General features: G+C 38.7%; 1 protein-coding gene across 1 annotated transcript; it reads left to right on the plus strand.

Annotated features, from left to right (window-relative positions):
- Positions 1–607: 607 nt before the first annotated feature.
- LOC129503709 (cell surface glycoprotein CD200 receptor 1-like) lies at positions 608–17,679 on the plus strand. The gene is made up of 5 exons (XM_055316026.1): positions 608–638; positions 5,751–6,065; positions 6,186–6,434; positions 11,576–11,702; positions 17,616–17,679. Exons 2-5 carry the CDS (start codon positions 5,822–5,824, stop codon positions 17,677–17,679), a joined length of 684 nt encoding a protein of 227 aa, XP_055172001.1. The 5' UTR covers positions 608–638; positions 5,751–5,821.
- The last annotated feature ends 290 nt before the right edge of the window (positions 17,680–17,969 follow it).

Genomic DNA, 17,969 nt, shown 5'->3' on the forward strand with positions numbered 1-17,969 from the left:
CACAAAAACATCTAGAATACTATTTAGCAGAATACCTAGGAACCATGTCCAAGCCAAGTTGACACATAAAATCAGCCATTACAGTACAAAATGGGGGAAAGAGAGGGATAAATTATCTCAGTCTGGTTCCAAATTTTCCTGAAGGTAATCTCATTTGTGCCGCTAAGTGAGGCCCACCACTGGATTTAACACTTTTAATCCTGTGGGTGATATCTGGAGAAAGCCCTGGACTCAGCCCAGATCATGGGATGTACCCATGAGGGGTCAGTCCACTGTGGCTTCAAAAGAGGTGGAAGCAGGGTTGCCTTTGACAGAATTGTTGTCAACGTAGAGTAAGGTGTCTCATAAATGAGAAATCATTGATTAATAGCTTATAATGTAATTTTCAAATGTTAACATGTTTTTCCACTTGATGGAATAACTTCTAATTTCTGTTTTGCAAAGCAAAGCATTTTGTGGACTTTAGTTACAGTTAAAAGATTTTCTATAATTATGTCTGTAAGAGATGTGTATACATGGAGGCTTGTACTCCATTTAGGCACCTAAAACTGATATACTTTCCTCTGAATATTTTCTAGCTTTAACAAATATTTTACCTGTGGAAAGAAAGCAGAAAAGCATCACACCTCCTGTGGAAGGTAATATGCTTTTTAATTTTTTTCTAGAGGCTAGTACTAAAGGGAGGAAGTGTTCAACATCCTTAGAAACATAGACAGTCTGGTCAGGGGGACAATTTTGAGCCAGTTGAAGGGCATGGTGATCTGAACGCAGCGGGGTGAGGGACCATGCATGACCCTGACCCTCCCCTCCTAAAGCAGTTCAATTCCCTGTGAAGATTATGGAGCTCTCTCTATCAGGCACTGTGCTAAGCTTCATGGGGAAGTCATAAACATGCTGCTCACCACCCTCTCTCTTTCTGGTTTCATCTTCAGCATCCATGCCAAAGAAAACCAAGAGAAAGTAGTAGGGATAGGTATCCTTATATTAGAGAAAATAGACTTTAAGTCAAAAACTATAACTAAAGGCAAAGAATGTTAGTATCTAATGGTAAAAGAGTCAATACATCAAGAGGATATAATAATTGTAAATATTTATGCATCCAACATTGGAGCACCTAAATGTATAGATCCGATATTACCACAACTGAAGAAGTAGACAATACAGCAGTTGTAGGGAACTGTAATACCCCACATAAAAATGGAAAACTCTGCTACATAGTCAATAAGGTAACAGTAGGCTTGAACAACACTGTAGACCAAATGGCCTAACACACATGTACAGAACCTTCCTTCCAACAACAGCAGAACACATTGTTCTCAAGTACACACAGAATAAACCACAAGATAAATGATTATATCCTTCATTTTTCTAAAAATATTAGAGAGACAGACAGAGAGAGAGCAAGCAGGGGGAAAGGTAGAGGGAGATGTAAAGTGAGGAAATCTTCAGCAGACCCATACTGAGGGTGGGTCCCAATGCAGGGCTTGATCTCAAAACCCTGAGGTCATGACTTGAGCTGAAACCACGAGTTGAACACTTAAGCAATTGAGCACCATCCAGGTGCCCCTAAATTATAATTTTCAAAAAAATTGTTGTTTTCCAAAAATTAGTTCAATTTAGAAGTTTACAGAACCTGAATTTGACGTAGATTAGGATTGTTTTGATTGTCAGAAACTGTATAGAATCCAAGGGAAGGATGCATGTTGGTCTCAGGAACCAAGGAGTTAGAGACGTGAGCCAGGTGAGGAGAATCATTCTATCTTTCTCTGCTTCTGCTACAATCTTCCCAAGATGGGTGTATTAGGGTTCCTTGGAGAAAAAAGAATGAGAGAGAGAGAGAGAGAGAGGGAGAGAGAGAGAGAGAGAGAAAGAGAGAATATAAGGAGGCAGGGAGATGGAGGAAAGAGAAAGATAGGTGAGTGAGAGTGAGAGAGAAGGAGGAGGGAGAGGAACAGGGAGGCAGGTAGAGAGACTTAAAGGATTGGCTCACGTGATTGCAGAGGCTTGCTAAGTCCAGAATCTCTCAGGTGGGCCAGCAACTAGAGACCCAGGGAAGAGTAGCAGTTTGAGTCTGAAGGCCGTGTGCTATAGAACTCTTTCCTGGGAGGTCACTCTTTTTTCAGTCAAAGCCTCCAACTGGTTTGAAAGTGCCCCCCCCCCATTGAGGAAGGTAATTTATGTTACTGAAATTATATTCATTTAAATGTTAGTCTTACCTTAACAATACCTTCACAAAAACATCTAGAATACTATTTAGCAGAATACCTAGGAACCATGTCCAAGCCAAGTTGACACATAAAATCAGCCATTACAGTACAAAATGGGGGAAAGAGAGGGATGAATTATCTCAGTCTGGTTCCAAATTTTCCTGAAGGTAATCTCATTTGTGCCACTGAGTGAGGCCCACCACTGGATTTAACACTTTTAATCCTGTGGGTGATATCTGGAGAAAGCCCTGGACTCAGCCCAGATCATGGAATGTACCCATGAGGGGTCAGTCCACTGTGGCTTCAAAAGAGGTGGAAGCAGGGTTGCCTTTGACAGAATTGTTGTCAACGTAGAGTAAGGTGTCTCATAAATGAGAAATCATTGATTAATAGGTTATAATGTAATTTTCAAATGTTAACATGTTTTTCCACTTGATGGAATAACTTCTAATTTCTGTTTTGCAAAGCAAAGCATTTTGTGGACTTTAGTTACAGTTAAAAGATTTTCTATAATTATGTCTGTAAGAGATGTGCATACATGGAGGCTTGTACTCCATTTAGGCACCTAAAACTGATATACTTTCCTCTGAATATTTTCTAGCTTTAACAAATATTTTACCTGTGGGAAGAAAGCAGAAAAGCATCACACCTCCTATGGAATTTAATATGTCTTTAAATTTTTTTCTAGTGGTCAGTACTAAAGAGAAGGGCTGCTGAACATCCTTAGAAACATAGTTGATAGTCTGGTCAGGGGGCCAGCCTTCAGCTCAGTTGAAGATCATGGCGATCTGAAGGCTGCTGCATAAGGGACCTGAGTGACTCTGGCCCTTGTCTGTCAAAGCAGTTCAATTCCATGTGAAGATTATGGAGCTCTCTCTATCAGTCCGTGTGCTAGGCTTTAATGGGGAACACAGAGGATGAACAAAGATGAAGCAAGATGAACTACACCACCAGAGCACCCTAGGGGGCTCAGTTTTGTGGGTGAACCCAGATCTCATATAGAGTAGAGGAGATAAGCCCTCCTAGCAAGTGTGCCAGGAATATAGAGAGGGAGACTGAGGACCCAGGCCCTGAGAAGGCTTCACAGAGCATGCAGCATGTGATTGGCTCTTAAACGAAGAGGGATGTGTTCACAGAGAGAGTGCTGTGTAGGCCATCCCAGACAGCAAGAAACATTGAGGGAAGACCTAGATAAGCAGCTGTACTTGGTGTTTTCTTTCTGAGGTGTGGGGCAACAGAGGGGTTATAGATTACAAAGGTGAGTCTATTTGAAAAGAGGGCTTTTAAAGCTAAATCAAACACATTTAAGTTTGTCCTCAGGCGGTGAGAGATCTCTGAAGGGTGTCCGAGTGGAGGGGATCACCCTTGTGTTACAGAATCAAGTACGTGGCTGCAAGATAGGCTATGAACTGAGGAGAGAGTTTTGAGACGGAGACAGATGTTAGGAGGCTTCTGGAGTAATGCAGGAGTGTGGTGATGGGGTCGTAAACCAGGGTGTGGCAGTGAGAACAGAAAGGAAAAGGGATTTGTCTGTGTGCAAGAGGCTGGAGGAGACTGGAAGAGAGTCATAGACACAGGCTGCAGAAACACTGGGACATGCCTGCTGGTTCTGGAGCAAATATGAGAATCTACCTGTTACCCTTCTGTGAAGCCAGAGGTGAAATCACCATAGCGGATCACAGGGGTGTGTGGAGATTTATTGTTAGACAGGTGCCAACCCATTTAGTGTGGGGGAGTGAGTGGCCATTGAATTATCACAACAGATATGAACAGAGTAGGGATGCCTGTTGGCTCAGCGGTTGAGAAACTGCCTTTAGCTCAGGGTGTGATCCCAGGGTCGAGTCCCGCACCGGGCTCCCCACAGGGAGCCTGCTTCTCCCTCTACCTGTGTCTCTGCCTCTCTCTGTGTGTCTCATGAATGGATGAATAAAATATTTTTAAAAAGGCAGGTATGAAAAGAAAAAGAAGAGGATTAGGAAAGGATGGATAATAGCAATCCCCTAAGATGCCTCCTATCAGGTGAAGGGGCATCGTTGGAGGTCATAGAGTGGAGAAAAGTGAAGGAAGAGAGACTATCCATAGTCCTGGGGATCTTCACCATTGGACCTACTTCTCTGGAGACTGCACCCCTCTTAAAATATGTATGTTTATTTGATTAATTAGTAGTTTCCTTTAAAAGAATAGAGCCACACCTTGAGAATAAATGTCAGGAAAATTAAAGCCTTAGCCTGAAGGGCTGAAGGGCAAAGTCCCCAGAACACAAAAGAACCCTCTTAACAGGCTGCTCATCAGCCTCTTCTCTTTCTGGTTTCATCTTCAGCATCCTGCCCTTGGGCACATATATGCTCCTCCACACTCAGCTCTACGCGTTCTCCAATCAGCTACGTTCTTGCTTGCCTCTAAGCTTTGGCCAAGTCACAGGTTCTCTGTGAAAGGAGTGGCCACCTGCAGTGGTCAAAAGAGCATAGATTTAATTGCTCCTCAGATCTGCTTTTTTTTTTTTTTTCAGAAAAGTGAAATTTATTAGCATTGTGCTACGGGACATAAGAAATGTAAAGATTTGTCCTTCAAGATCCACTGACTTGAAACTGTAACATCCTGAGAGAGAATAAGTATTGTTATAAGTCATTTTATTACAGCATAAAATCATACCAGTTAGGTTTTGTAAGATGCAGAATTCTATGCCTACACAGGAAGTGACAGATGATACTTTTGTGAAATTGGCAACGGTCTTCCCTGGAAGCCCTACAAGATGTTTTGCATGGTATTAGTCACAAAAGGCATTTGTAGACAGCCACAAAACAACTGTCCCCAACAAAACACAAGAGGGTGGAGAACGGATGAGAAAGTAGGAAGACCACTGGTCAGATGGCACTGAAGGAAGGAAGGAAAGAAGGAGATCTGTTGAATTTACTGACTTAGTGATTCTCCAAATAAAAAAATAGCTTAAGAAATGTCCATTTTGCTCAACCTGAATGTCATCTTATTTTTAATGAAAGTGTCACATGATTTTTATATTTATGTTTGTATGAAGTGCCATCCTTAGGGGTAGGCTTTTCATTCTGATATTACAGATTTATTCGTTCTGATCAAGACTTGGGAGTAGAAAACCACATCACCAATTTTTTCCACTTTCTACCCCAAGGAGGATGAGATAAATCTAATAATCTCTATGACCAAAAGATTTGATTTAGATGAATCTGTCCTTTAATTTATATTGTGTTTTCTTATTTGTGTTTCTCAAAGCTAAACTTCTGAATCAATTTTAAACTCTTAAAATTTTTCTCACACATATAAGAAATATAGTTTATCTAAGAACACTTGATATAGGAGAGAAATGGGTTCATCTTTGGATTAAGTTTAATGTATTTTATACATTTTGTGCATGTTTAATTTTTATGTAAGCCTAATTAATATTCTTGAAATAAGATCACCAGCAAAGTCATGTTGTAGTACACTTTATATAATTTGTTGTAGAGAGTGTAGCACATGAAGTTGTTCACCACGCTTCTGTTTTCTCCTTCTCTTTGTGTGTGTGTCCAGCCAACACTTCTCTGTCTGTATTTGTGGATACAAGGGTTGTGCTCCATTGCCCTAATGCCACCTCGGATGCTATGGTAGTAACATGGTCAGTAACCTTCAGAGACAAGACTTCCTGCACCAGAGCCTACAGGACAGATAACAACAAGATGAGTGAGAAAACTTGTACAGACGAGAGAATATCCTGGGACTCCAGACCCGATCAGAACTTTGCCCTTCGGATTAATCCCGTGGCCATCACTCATGAAGGATATTACAAGTGTGAAGTGGTCACAGCTGAAGGGAATTTCTGTCATGGGCATCACCTCCGAGTGTTAGGTAAGTAGCCTCGCGTACTGTGGTATGCCAGAGAACCAGATCTGAGACTGAACCAAAGGTCTGTCTCTAGTCCATATCGCATGTGTTGAGCCTGAAACATTTTCTCCTGTATCTCTGCAGTGCCCCCTAAGGTGACCCTGTCTCTAGGCGAGAATGGAACTACCGTGTGCTGGGCAGTTGCAGGGAGCCCAGCTGCACAGATCTCCTGGACCCCAACGGGAGATTGTCACACTGTGGAAGAACGACTGGGCAATGACACAGTGACCGTGCAGAGTACATGCCACTGGGAGGACCGCCAGGTGTCTGAGGTGTCCTGCTTTGTCTCCCATGTGACTGGCAACAAGAGTCTGTCTATAGAGTTGAATCAAGGTAATTACCTGTTTGTTTGTTTTTTTAGGTAATGAACTTAATGCTTGGGAGGAGAAAACCACATCACCAATTTTTCCACTTTCTATTCCAAAAACAAAGCAAGGAACCTTTGGCTCCTAATTTGAAGATGTTATCTAAACTTAACTAGGTAATGCTTTACTATGTTAGGGAAATAATTCCTATTCCTTTAACAAAATGAAGGAGTAAATTTAACAACTTCTTAGTGGTACACTAAATATCTTTTATTCTAGAAGCCATAAAAATTTAACTTAGTATCTATTGACTTTTACTTTGAGATTAGTATTTGCATAAAGTAGCAATACTTTTATATAATTTAATAATACTGATTCAGTAGATAGACAGGAACAATATTATTCCTTTCCTGATTTTCATAGTTCTTAAATAGTCACCACTTTTATTACTAGCAGACAAGTTTTCCTTTCTCCTCTCTGTCATCTGAAACATATACATCAATTCATTTGCCAAATACTTGTTGAATGTATGTGTTTTTGATGCTGTTATGTAAAGATGAAAAGACAAGGTCCATGTCTTCATATCATTCCAAGAAGCATAACCCGATGGTTACGAGCAAAGCCTTCGGCATAATATGGCTTCTTGTTTACCAGCTGTGAGACTTGGGAGAGTATTTAATTTCTCTGTCTCATGGCCTTTTAAAAAATTGAGATATGGGACACCTGGGTGGCTCAGCAGTTAAGTGCCTGCGTTGGCCTGGGGTATGATCCTGGGGTCCTGGGATTGAGTCCCATATCGGGCTCCCTGCATGGAGCCTGCTTCTCCCTCTGCCTGTGTCTCTGCCTCTCTCTCTGTGTCTCTCATGAATAAATAAATAAGATCTTTTAAAAAATTGAGATATAATTGACATATAATAAATTAATTTTGGGTATACATAATGATTTGATATTTATGTATGTGGCAAAATGATCACTACAATGGCTAGTCTCATGGTTTCTTCATCTGATAGAATGGATGACAGAACCATGTTATAGAGTTATTATGATATCTAAAAGGAATAATATATTTGAGGAGCCTAGTTGGCACAGTTGGTTAAGCATACAACTCTGGGTTTTGACTCGCGATCTCATGGGTCATTAGATCGAGCCCCGGGCTAGGTTCTACATTCAGAGAGTTTGCTTGAATTTATCTTTCCCTTTGTTCCTCCCCCTGTTCTCTCTCTCTCAAATAAATAAATCAATCCTAAAAAAAGAGTAATATATTTATTTTACATGGTGCCTATCACATAGGTGATACTCAACAAATTTTAGCTACTGTATTTACCATGTGAACAGTATTAGCTTTTATATTCAATAAATGTTAGCTATTATGTTGATTATATTAATACAGATTAGCTATTATACTCATTCTTATGTTATTTAAAATAATCAGCCTATTAATTATTCCTTATAACATCTCTCCTATTAAGTTTTTTGCAACATCTTTATTGAGATCTAATTTATGTAGCGTGCAATTCATGCATTTAAAGTGTATCATACAGGTCTTTGGCACATTCAGAGTTATGCAACCATCACCACAATCAATTTTAGAACATATACGTCACTCCAAAAAAAAAAAAAAAAAAAAACCTCTATTCTTTAGCTATCACTTTCTAATTCCAGAAATCCTCCAGCTTTAGGCAACCACTAACCTACTTTCTGTATCTATAGGTTTTCCTATTTTGGACATTTCACATAAATGGAACCATATAATATGTGCCTTTTGTTACTGACTTCTTTTACTTGGGATAATGTTTTCAAGCATCACCCATGTAGTCCCATGTACTAATACATTCATTTCTATTCTTTATTTTCTATTACCAATCTCCTACCAGCTCTAGGCTATTATTTTATATTTCTTGCCTCTAGACATATGCATTTATCTGCAGTCCCACCTGACTTTGTTTTCCATAGATAAAACATTCAACCTGTACTCTATACTCATTTCTCCCTTCCCATGTCCTGAGAAGCTTTGCTTCAGTAGTTTTTTGTGCTTTTGTTCACTCTTTTTTTGTTCCACAGATCCATTTCCTAAGGCTGATTATATGTGCATGACTCTTTTTCTCCCTGTTTTATTTTTTGTTTTTCCTCCCATGTTTTATTTTTATTTTTTTACTTTTAAAAATATTTTATTTATTTATTCATGAGAGACACACAGAGAGAGGTAGAGACACAGACAGAGGGAGAGGCAGGCTCCTCGCAGGGAGCCTGAAGTAGGAGTCCATCCCGGGACTGGCATCACGCTCTGTGTCAAAGGCAGATGCTCAACCACTGAGCCACCCAGGCGTCCCTCCTCTCTTGTTTTAATAGTTGCTTGGACTTCCGCAAACTTTTGGCTCTTGCCTTTTATTCATATCCAAGATTTTTTACAGGAAGAATCTATGCTCATTGTCTCTTTTACCTCACATCTATTCCTGAACTCCTTTGCATCTTTGTGCACAGGAAATATTCTAACAAAAAGCTAAAGATCTCTCAGATGCCAAACAAAATATAAATTTTTAATTCTTAGTTAGTTATTAATTAACTTCTTTGTGATATGTGATAAGGCCTTTCCTCTCTTCTTACCTATTTTCCTCCCATAATCACTTGGTTCTCTTCTTAACCTTCAGTCAACTTAGTCATCTTAGAATGTTTTTCATCTACTCATTCCATGAAGGAAGGCATTTCTCTGAGTTTGATCACTGACTCTATTGTCTTTTCACCTTTACTCCTATTCATTGAAGGACTTCGTCCGTACCTGTGGCTCCAACCACTGCCTAATTATTGACTCTCAAACCTATTTTTAGCTCATATTTCTCTCCTTGGCTATACCATGATCAAAAATAATTTCCAATTGAATGACTTCATGTGGATACATCAAGGGCACCTCAACTTGCATATTCCTGAAAAGGAATTCCTCTTCTCTACTCCTTCATAAGCTCCATACTTATATTTTATCTTAATAAATGACTCAAGCCAGAAAATTAAAGATATCCTACAATATTAATCTTTCTTATTTCCCATATTCAAAATCAGTCACTATGTTCTGTTGATTTTCGTCTTAAATTCTTTTCTTAAATCTAGACCTTTTCCTTTCCTTTGCTTTAGTTGAACACATGATCATCTCTCCCCAGAATAATTCCAATTTCCTTATAACAGGCCTGGCACCTAGCTTACCTCACTCCAATTTATTGCCTACACTGTTGCCAGAGTGACTTTTCTAAAATGAGAAGAACATGCCCCTCTCCTCCTTAAATGCCCCCAGTGGTTTCTCTTGGTCTCTTAGCAAGCTAAGCTCCTTTGATATGCCATTCTCTATAGCCTCATGTCTCGCTAATCTTCAGCCTGGACTGTGGGCTTCTTTGGGTTCCTCAAAAGTATTAACCTTTCTCATACTTCTGTACATGTAATTGCACATTATACATGCCATTTTCACCTCTCCACATGCACTTCTTTCCTCATACTCTGTTCTTCCGTTCCATTTTCTCAATTCCTATTAAAGCTTTAAAAAAAGATTTATTTATTTAGTTGAGAGAGAGAGGGAGAGTATGGAGGAAGGGGCAGAGGGAGAGAATCTCAGACCCACCTTGAGCATGGAGCCCCATATGGGGCTCAATTTCATGACCCAGAGTTCATGACTTAAGCGAAATCAGGAGTCCAGTGCTCAACCAACTAAACCACCCAGGTGCTCTTCCTCTGAAGTTTTGAGGCTTAGTTTGAAATAGTTTCTGGGATAATTTTCTTTTCCCATGAAATTTCCTACTCTGTGCTCATGTAATGCCTCATGCATATATCTGAGTACTTCATAGTCCTGTAATTGACTGTCCACTTCTCTGACTCCAGTACATGGTAAACTCCTTGAGAGTAAGAACCATATTCTTCATTTCTATATCCACAGTCTGGCACAGTGCCTAAAACATACAAATAGCTACAGAATTCAGATCATCATAGACTTCATCTACATCTGTACTCTGCTCTATCACATTTGATTTGTTAATGAATTCTTCAAATCTTTGCTCAAATTGTTTCTTTCCCTTGAAAACTTCTTCCTTCTTCTCTTAACCTATTTAATCCTGTTATTGGCAAGGTTCCATTCAAATTTCACTTCACCCTGACCTCCCAGTTGGAGTTGATTCAGTTTTCTTATTCTTTAGATGATTACATTCCATAATGCTCACTTAGCACTCTTTGCTATCTTGTAAGTGATCTTTTCATTTGTGTGGATCTGACTTTTCCAATTAGACTGTGAGCCTTTTTGAGGGCTGAGACTATGTCTTCTTCCCTGATAGTGCATAGGAAGGAGATTGACCTACTTCTAGTTTAGTATGTGAATAGGTTATTTAACAAGATGACATGACTTTTGGAGCAAAGACTCAGAATAGTACTTAAAGTTTACTTTTGGTTGCCATTTTCATAGCAGAAAAAAACTTCAGAATGATAGTTCAAATTAGTCTCATTTTATCTTTTCAACAGTTCTTGGGGCCATTTTACAGATTAATAAATGAAAGTAAGAAGACATAAAATACCCTACTAAACTGGTGACAGCAACTCAGTGACAAAATTACTATGTGGAAAATATCAGATAGTGCTCAAAATATTAATGATAATACCCTAAAAATCTTCCATTTACATAGGAAGTCAGAAAACATATTTCCTTTTTTCTTATATAATTGGAAAGTATTAGCAATGTTTACTGTGTATTTATTTATTTAGAAAATATTGAAAATCTACCATGTATAAACATACAGCTCCTAAACTCTGTCATGAAAGAATATCTTAATATTTGAATTGTAGTTTAGAAGGTGTTTTGATTATGATTGTCTGTGAACTTTTAAGACTATTTTAAAAGTCTCCTTCCTAACTCTGGGAGACGGACTAGGGGTGGTGGAAGAAGAGGAGGGTGGGGGGTGGAGGTGACTGGGTGACATGCACTGAGGGGGGCACTTGATGGGATGAGCACTGGGTGTTATTCTGTATGTTGGCAAATTGAACACCAATAAAAAATAAATTTATTATTAAAAAAATTTAAATAAATAAATAAATAAATAAATAAATAAATAAAAGTCTCTTTTAGACAATTGACCCTACTTTTTTCATTGCAAGAATCCTTGAAATGGTCTTTACCTGTGCCTGTGTTGCCTGTATTTAAAGGTGCCATAACTCTGGAATTTCCAACATCAGCCTTACCGGTCATTCTCTATGTGAAATTCTCTTTATTCTTGGTTATTATCCTGGTCATCGTGGGATTCACCTATTTCCAGAGAATAAATCATTGCAGGTAGGAAATGAAATCTAAAAAAATATAGACTCATTAGAAAGAAAACATCATTGTAAAGCTTTAAGTTTATAATATTCTGGGAAGAGCTTGATGCATTTTTTGGCACATCGTTTGTTCCCCTACCCCTTTCTTTAATGTATGAACTTTGTTAACACCTGGAGAGTCCAGGAAGTGATGCCTGCAGCTTTGGGGCAAAAGTTCCTGTTTCATTACAGTGCTTTCCTGAAAGATAATCTGTCCTGGGCCATCCTTCGAGAATTCAGTGGGGGAAATGAAGTTCAACTGAAGCTTCTTAAATGTTTACTCCCTAGTTTCTATGCCTGTGAAGGATTATATTCATTGTGCTTAATTATATATTTTGTGTTTTTTCATAGAACATGAAAACTGAAAAATCTGGAAGTCAATTTAGATTTGATGGAACACCATGAAAAAGCAGCTCGTTAAGATCAGCCTTTGGGTTCAACATCTAACTCAACTGCTCCAATTCTATTTAATATCTTGTGTTTATGTGAATCAATGTGATAGTTGGCAAATCCTGTTTCAAACTCTTAGCATACGGGGATCCCTGGGTGGCGCAGCGGTTTGGCGCCTGCCTTTGGCCCAGGGTGAGATCCTGGAGACCGGGATCGAATCCCATGTCGGGCCCCCGGTGCATGGAGCCTGCTTCTCCCTCTGCCTATGTCTCTGCCTCTCTCTCTCTCTCTCTCTCTGTGACTATCATTAAAAAAAAAAAAAAACTTAAAAAAATAAATAAAAAAACAAACTCTTAGCATACGTATATTTATGCACATGCCAAAGATTGCTGCCTGCCTTTGTAAATGTCTGGGATGACTCATCTACTTTCCTCTTTGTCTTACTGAATTCTTATTTGCAAACAGGAGATAGCCCTGCTTCTCAGCCTAAAGAGGAAGATGGTTCAGCAAATGGCAAATTACAAAGCTCTGCAGGTTTTCTACACCCCTTGAGTTCTTTGGAACCTCCCATCCTTTTCTTACTTACTAGCAATTAGTCTGGTTGTCCTACTGCATGTTTGGCCCAATCATTGAATAAATGATGAGGAGTCATTTTCAATAGTACCTTTATTTTTGAAGAAATTATAAGTTAACCCCAAATAAGGACTCTTAGAGTTATTGGAGACAGTGCTGAAAGTTACCTCATCTTTTAGAGCTCAGCCGTCTCAAGTACCCCACACTGGAATGGATTAATGGTAAGATTTCTTGGTGAAACCCCAATATTTTCTAGGGCCACAGTAAACTGGAACCCTATCTTGATTGATTGGTATGGTTACCCTATGGTAAAAAGTGTCCTTTTATTTAAAGGAAAAATTTCTTGTATAAGTTGGCACGTGATTCAAGCTATTGTTTTTTTTAGCAAGGCTCCAAGGGAGAAAATGAATGCATACTACTATCTGGAAGATAATATATAAGTATGATAGTCTAATTGTTGAAACAAACAACCTCCCAATCTCAGTGTATTCATATCACAAAAATTTAATTCTTCCTCACTCCGTATCCCAGGGAAGGATTTTGATCTAAAGCAGGGAACAGGAGTGGTTCTGCTGTAAGTCAGCACTTTATCCTATATCTCTGCCCTTCTCAGAGTATTCTCCTTTCAGCTGGTGAGTGTGAAAGAGAAAGGGAGAATGGGGGATTTTTATGTAGGAGGTTTTTATGAGCCAGGCCTGGAGTAGTAATAATATCTGCTCATGTTCTATTGGCTAGTATTTGTCACATAGCCACACTAAATTCTATGGAATTTGGAGAATGTAGTGTAACTGTCTCAGCAGAAATAGAGTCAGGGTTTGGGTACAGATAGCTAGTCCATGCCTACAGTAAAGGATAGGTCAAATGCTAAGATTAATACTTACTTCATCAGTAACTCAACATGAACCAAGAAATAAACTAGTAAATAATTTCATATATAACTTATATTAGCTCTTTTTTCTTTTTTCTTATAAATATTCCCTCATGTTTAAAACAGAGCATAGAATTGAAAAAATCTAGTACCATAGTTTTGTCACAGACTCAAAAACACTGTGGCACTGACTGCTAATTGCCTGATCCAATGCTCATCTTCCCTTTTCTTTGTGGTAGAAGATTATATTCGTGACTCCAGATCTTCCCCCTCCCTCTGTCCACGTAATTTGTCAGTGATTTTTTTAGTTGAAAACATAAAGAAATTGCATGTTTCTCTAACTCATGTAATTTGCTTTAGCCAATCAAATGAGACAAAAGTGGCAGTGTACTAGTTTTGAGCTAACATCTCAAGAAGTCCTGTGTGTTTCTGTTAATTGTACATGAGAACATGCCTGGGCTAGTCCGCTGGAGGATGAGAAACATGTAGAGCAGAGCTGGGTCATCCTAGTCCCATTCTCCACCTTACTGTTGAGACCAGCCTAGATAATCCAACAGTTAATCATCTCTTAGACAAGGGAGAAGCTCAATCAAGGTCAAAAGAGCTGCCTACCTGACCCTCAGATGATCCCAGACATTTAAGCAATTGTTGCTATGGAGGTTTTGTGATTGTTACACAAAATTGTTGTGATATTAGATCTTTGATGCATTGCTTAATAACATGACTCCAATTTTTTTTAGTATGGAGACACACTTAACTAAAAGACATTTCTCAGTTTCCCTTGTAACTGAGTATGACTACCCATTACAATTTTTGCAAATAAGGTGTAAGCATATATCTTGTGTGATACCTTTTGGGATATCTTTGAAGAGAAAGGAGAAATCCTCTTTTACTTTTCTTTCTTGTCTCCTGGACTGTAACACTGGCATAATGACTGGAGGTCCAGCAGCTTGGGCCATGGATGACATTGAGGATGGCAGCTACTCACTAAGATGGTGGAAAAGAAAGACAGAAGATATTGGGCCCTAATGACTATGGAGTTACCATACTAACTCTAAAATACCTACTGTAAAATTCTTTTGTGTGAGAGAAAATACGCTATTGTGTTCATGCCACTGTTCTTCTGAGTTTTATTCCATACAATGTGAACTTAATCCTAGTTCATGAAAATGCCTACTTTGCCAGGTTCAAGATTTGCTGTCAGTCTTACAACATAGGTTATACTCTATTCATGTGCATTTTTCATGTTCTATTTTCATTCTTCCCATAGAGATTATGAAACACATGTAACTTCAGAAGATAGTAACCATAGCTATAAGAGCCATCTATGTTAGAACCAATTCCAGAAGAGCCAAAATTCCAGAAGAATTGCTGGTTATGTAAAACTGAAGGATGTTATAGACTTGTGAAAGGGCTTGGGAATTTGGAGATGTGCAAAGATTATCTAATAGTCAATCCCACCACATGTGAAGATGTGTCTGTGTTACAGGGTTGGAAAGATAAAGATGTTGTTGTGGGCTGTTAGAGAGGATGTGATCAGGAGAAACAGAGGAATTGAAATCTATGAGGCTTTACTGAGTTAATTCTTTTTCTGCTATCATTGAAATGAAAGGACTCATTATTTCTGGAAGAAATTTACATTTGATTTCATGCTTCTTCACTGCCATGATTTTCTATGTGATGTCAAATTGGAAGAGTAAAAAGCTATAGCTACTGTCTCTCAACTTCTTACCCCTGAATAAAGAAAAAGAACCATTTCTTTCCTAAACACATATATGCATACATATATACATGCACAACAAATTAATTATGGTCCTAAATTGAGGGAAATTGGGAGCAACCTTAGAAAAACATAATCGAGAGCCACTAGATGGTGCTTCAACTTAATTCTTTTAACATTTTGAAGCAAGCTAAAATTTAACCTTAAAACAGCAATCCTGCATTTTTTCTTTAATTTTTCCACAAAACTGTCTCTTCATTTAGGTTTCTTGGGTAACTTAGGGACAATTACAGAAGGAAGGAAATAATTGTTGAAATTAAAAAGAAAATTTTTTTAAATTTCCAAACTTGAATGTACTACTCTTGCCACTTAATTTTAGTAGAAATATTTTGTTTATCAAACGAGATAAGGGTGGATATGAATAGTCTAGTTTCAGGGAAAGAGGAAATGTGAGAATCTCCTGGTGGTTAAACAAGATTAGTCCTCACTTATTTCTTAAGTGGAGTGCTGAGATCCTAGATCATTAAAGTGTTAACAGCAGCAAATGATTGGAGCTACAAATAAAATTAACTGGCCTTCTCTACTTCTTGGATTCATCCTCGTATCTCATCCCCCATGACTTTTAGAGGCCTACGTAGTATTCTAGAACTGGAAGGAAGCTACAGAAAAGTAGGCCACCTTCCTCATTTTACAAAAGAGGAAACTAAGATACTTCGAATGAAGTGACTGTTGGGTATTACTAAGAAGCCAGCTGGAGTGTGGACCTGCCTTGCTTGCTTGCTGATAAAGAGCAGTCACAAAGAGAACTTTATAGTTTGTTGTTTTGTTTGGAGTAAGAGTTGGGGTTCAAGAGAAAATTTATGGTAATCTTCAAAAAGATGACAAAATGAAAAAGTGAAAGAACACATGAAATATTCATGAGATTAATTACTATCTTCAAGGGACAATTGGATGTTATTATTAAAAATTGAGTGTCACCACATGTCAGGGATATCATATTTAAGCTTTTTTTTTTTAATGATTTATTTATTTATTTGAGGTGGGGAGAGAGAGGAAGAGAATCTCCAGCAGATTCTGCTGAGCTCAAGGCCTGACACGGGGCTCCATCTCATGACCCTGAGATCATGGCCTGACCTGAAGTCAAGAGTCAGACACTTAACCGATTGAGCAACCCAACAGCCCCCATATTTAAGCTTTGAGAATACAAGTACAATGGAGAAATTTTAAAAATTGCTTAAATCTTACTTCAGTCCTTTCTATAATCAGGAAGCAGGACAAGAATCAGAAGAGGAAATTTTGTCTATTTAGGGAAATACACCCACAGTTTAGAAAGGAAAGGTAAAGCTTAGGTCATAGAATGCATAAGGAACACCAAAATAAAGGGAACTCAAATGGTCTGCATAATTTTTTTTAAAGTTTTGTTTTGAGGCTCCAGTGATGAGAATTTGGGAACCCTTGAGGAATCAGGTAAAAGAAGAGGTAGACTAGGCATTAGCTTCAAAAAGAGAGTAGTGGATAGTAAATTCTCCATGATGGGGTAGCTAAAGAGTTCTCAAAATAAGGGTGCCTCTCTGTTAGGATTTAGTTAGAGTCTGTTATGTAAAACATCCTTCATGTGATTAATGGTGACTTAGAAATGAAGGAAGAGGGAACCCTATCTTTTCCCCTAACCTGGGGAAAACAGTTGGCAGAAGTTTGTAGCTCCTATGGTGTGAAACCAAGGGTGACCAAGAAATTGGTCTGATATTTAAAGTGTATACTAAGAGACAGTAAGAAGCCAGTAAGTAAAGGCAGATCATTAAAATCCAGTACTGATGCTGTAATGGAGGTATGTACACAGTGCCAGACCAATCAAAGGAAGGAGTATTCAATTCTGGCTGAACATGTGGGTTGTAGGTCAAGAAAAGCATTGGATGTATTAGGAAGCTTTCAGCTGCAAGAAATAGAGAGTAGGGCTCTGAGTTAATCAATAAAAAATTTATTATCTTCCATAAGAAGACTTTCAGAAGGGGTGCCTGGCTGGCTCAGTCGGTTAAATGTCTGCCTTCAGCTCAGGTCCTATTTTTGGGGTCTTGACATAGAGCCCCATGTCAGGCTTCCTGCTCAGTGGGAAGTCTGTTTCTCTCTCTCCCACCGCTAATGCTCTCTCTCTCTCACTCTCTCTTTATCAAATAAATAAATAAAATCTTAAAAAAAGAGAGAGAGAGAGAAAGAAGAAGGCATCCAGAAGTAGAACCAACTTCAAGTCTGGTGGTTTCAATGGATCTATGAAATCTTGAAGGGCCTGGATTTTAACCTCCTCTCTACTCTGCCGTTTTCAATGTTTTCTTCATCCTCAGGCTGGAAGTGAGAAGGTGGTGGTCACCCCAAGGCTATATGGCATGTCCAGAGGAAGAGGATTGACCATCTCTTCCTCAAATCCCATCTTACTTGTGAGGACTAAGAGCTCCACATTCGTTTCCTCTCTTGCCTGATTGTCCAATCAGGCCACAGGATAATTCTTTATCCAATCTCTGTCAACAACTGAGATTATCTTTATGTTGATTAGGGCTTCTGTTGAACTGTGCTAAAGTTAGCACCTTTTACCAGGCACATATCCTAGTGGGAATGAATAGAGACCTAAACAAAAACTGAGGCTTCAAAGAGGAAGCAGAATGGGAGAATGCCTGAGAAGCCTTAGTGAAGAAGATGGT

This window comes from Nyctereutes procyonoides, unplaced genomic scaffold (genome assembly GCF_905146905.1).
Source record: "Nyctereutes procyonoides isolate TBG_1078 unplaced genomic scaffold, NYPRO_anot_genome, whole genome shotgun sequence".
In the NCBI taxonomy this organism is placed as follows: domain Eukaryota; kingdom Metazoa; phylum Chordata; class Mammalia; order Carnivora; family Canidae; genus Nyctereutes; species Nyctereutes procyonoides.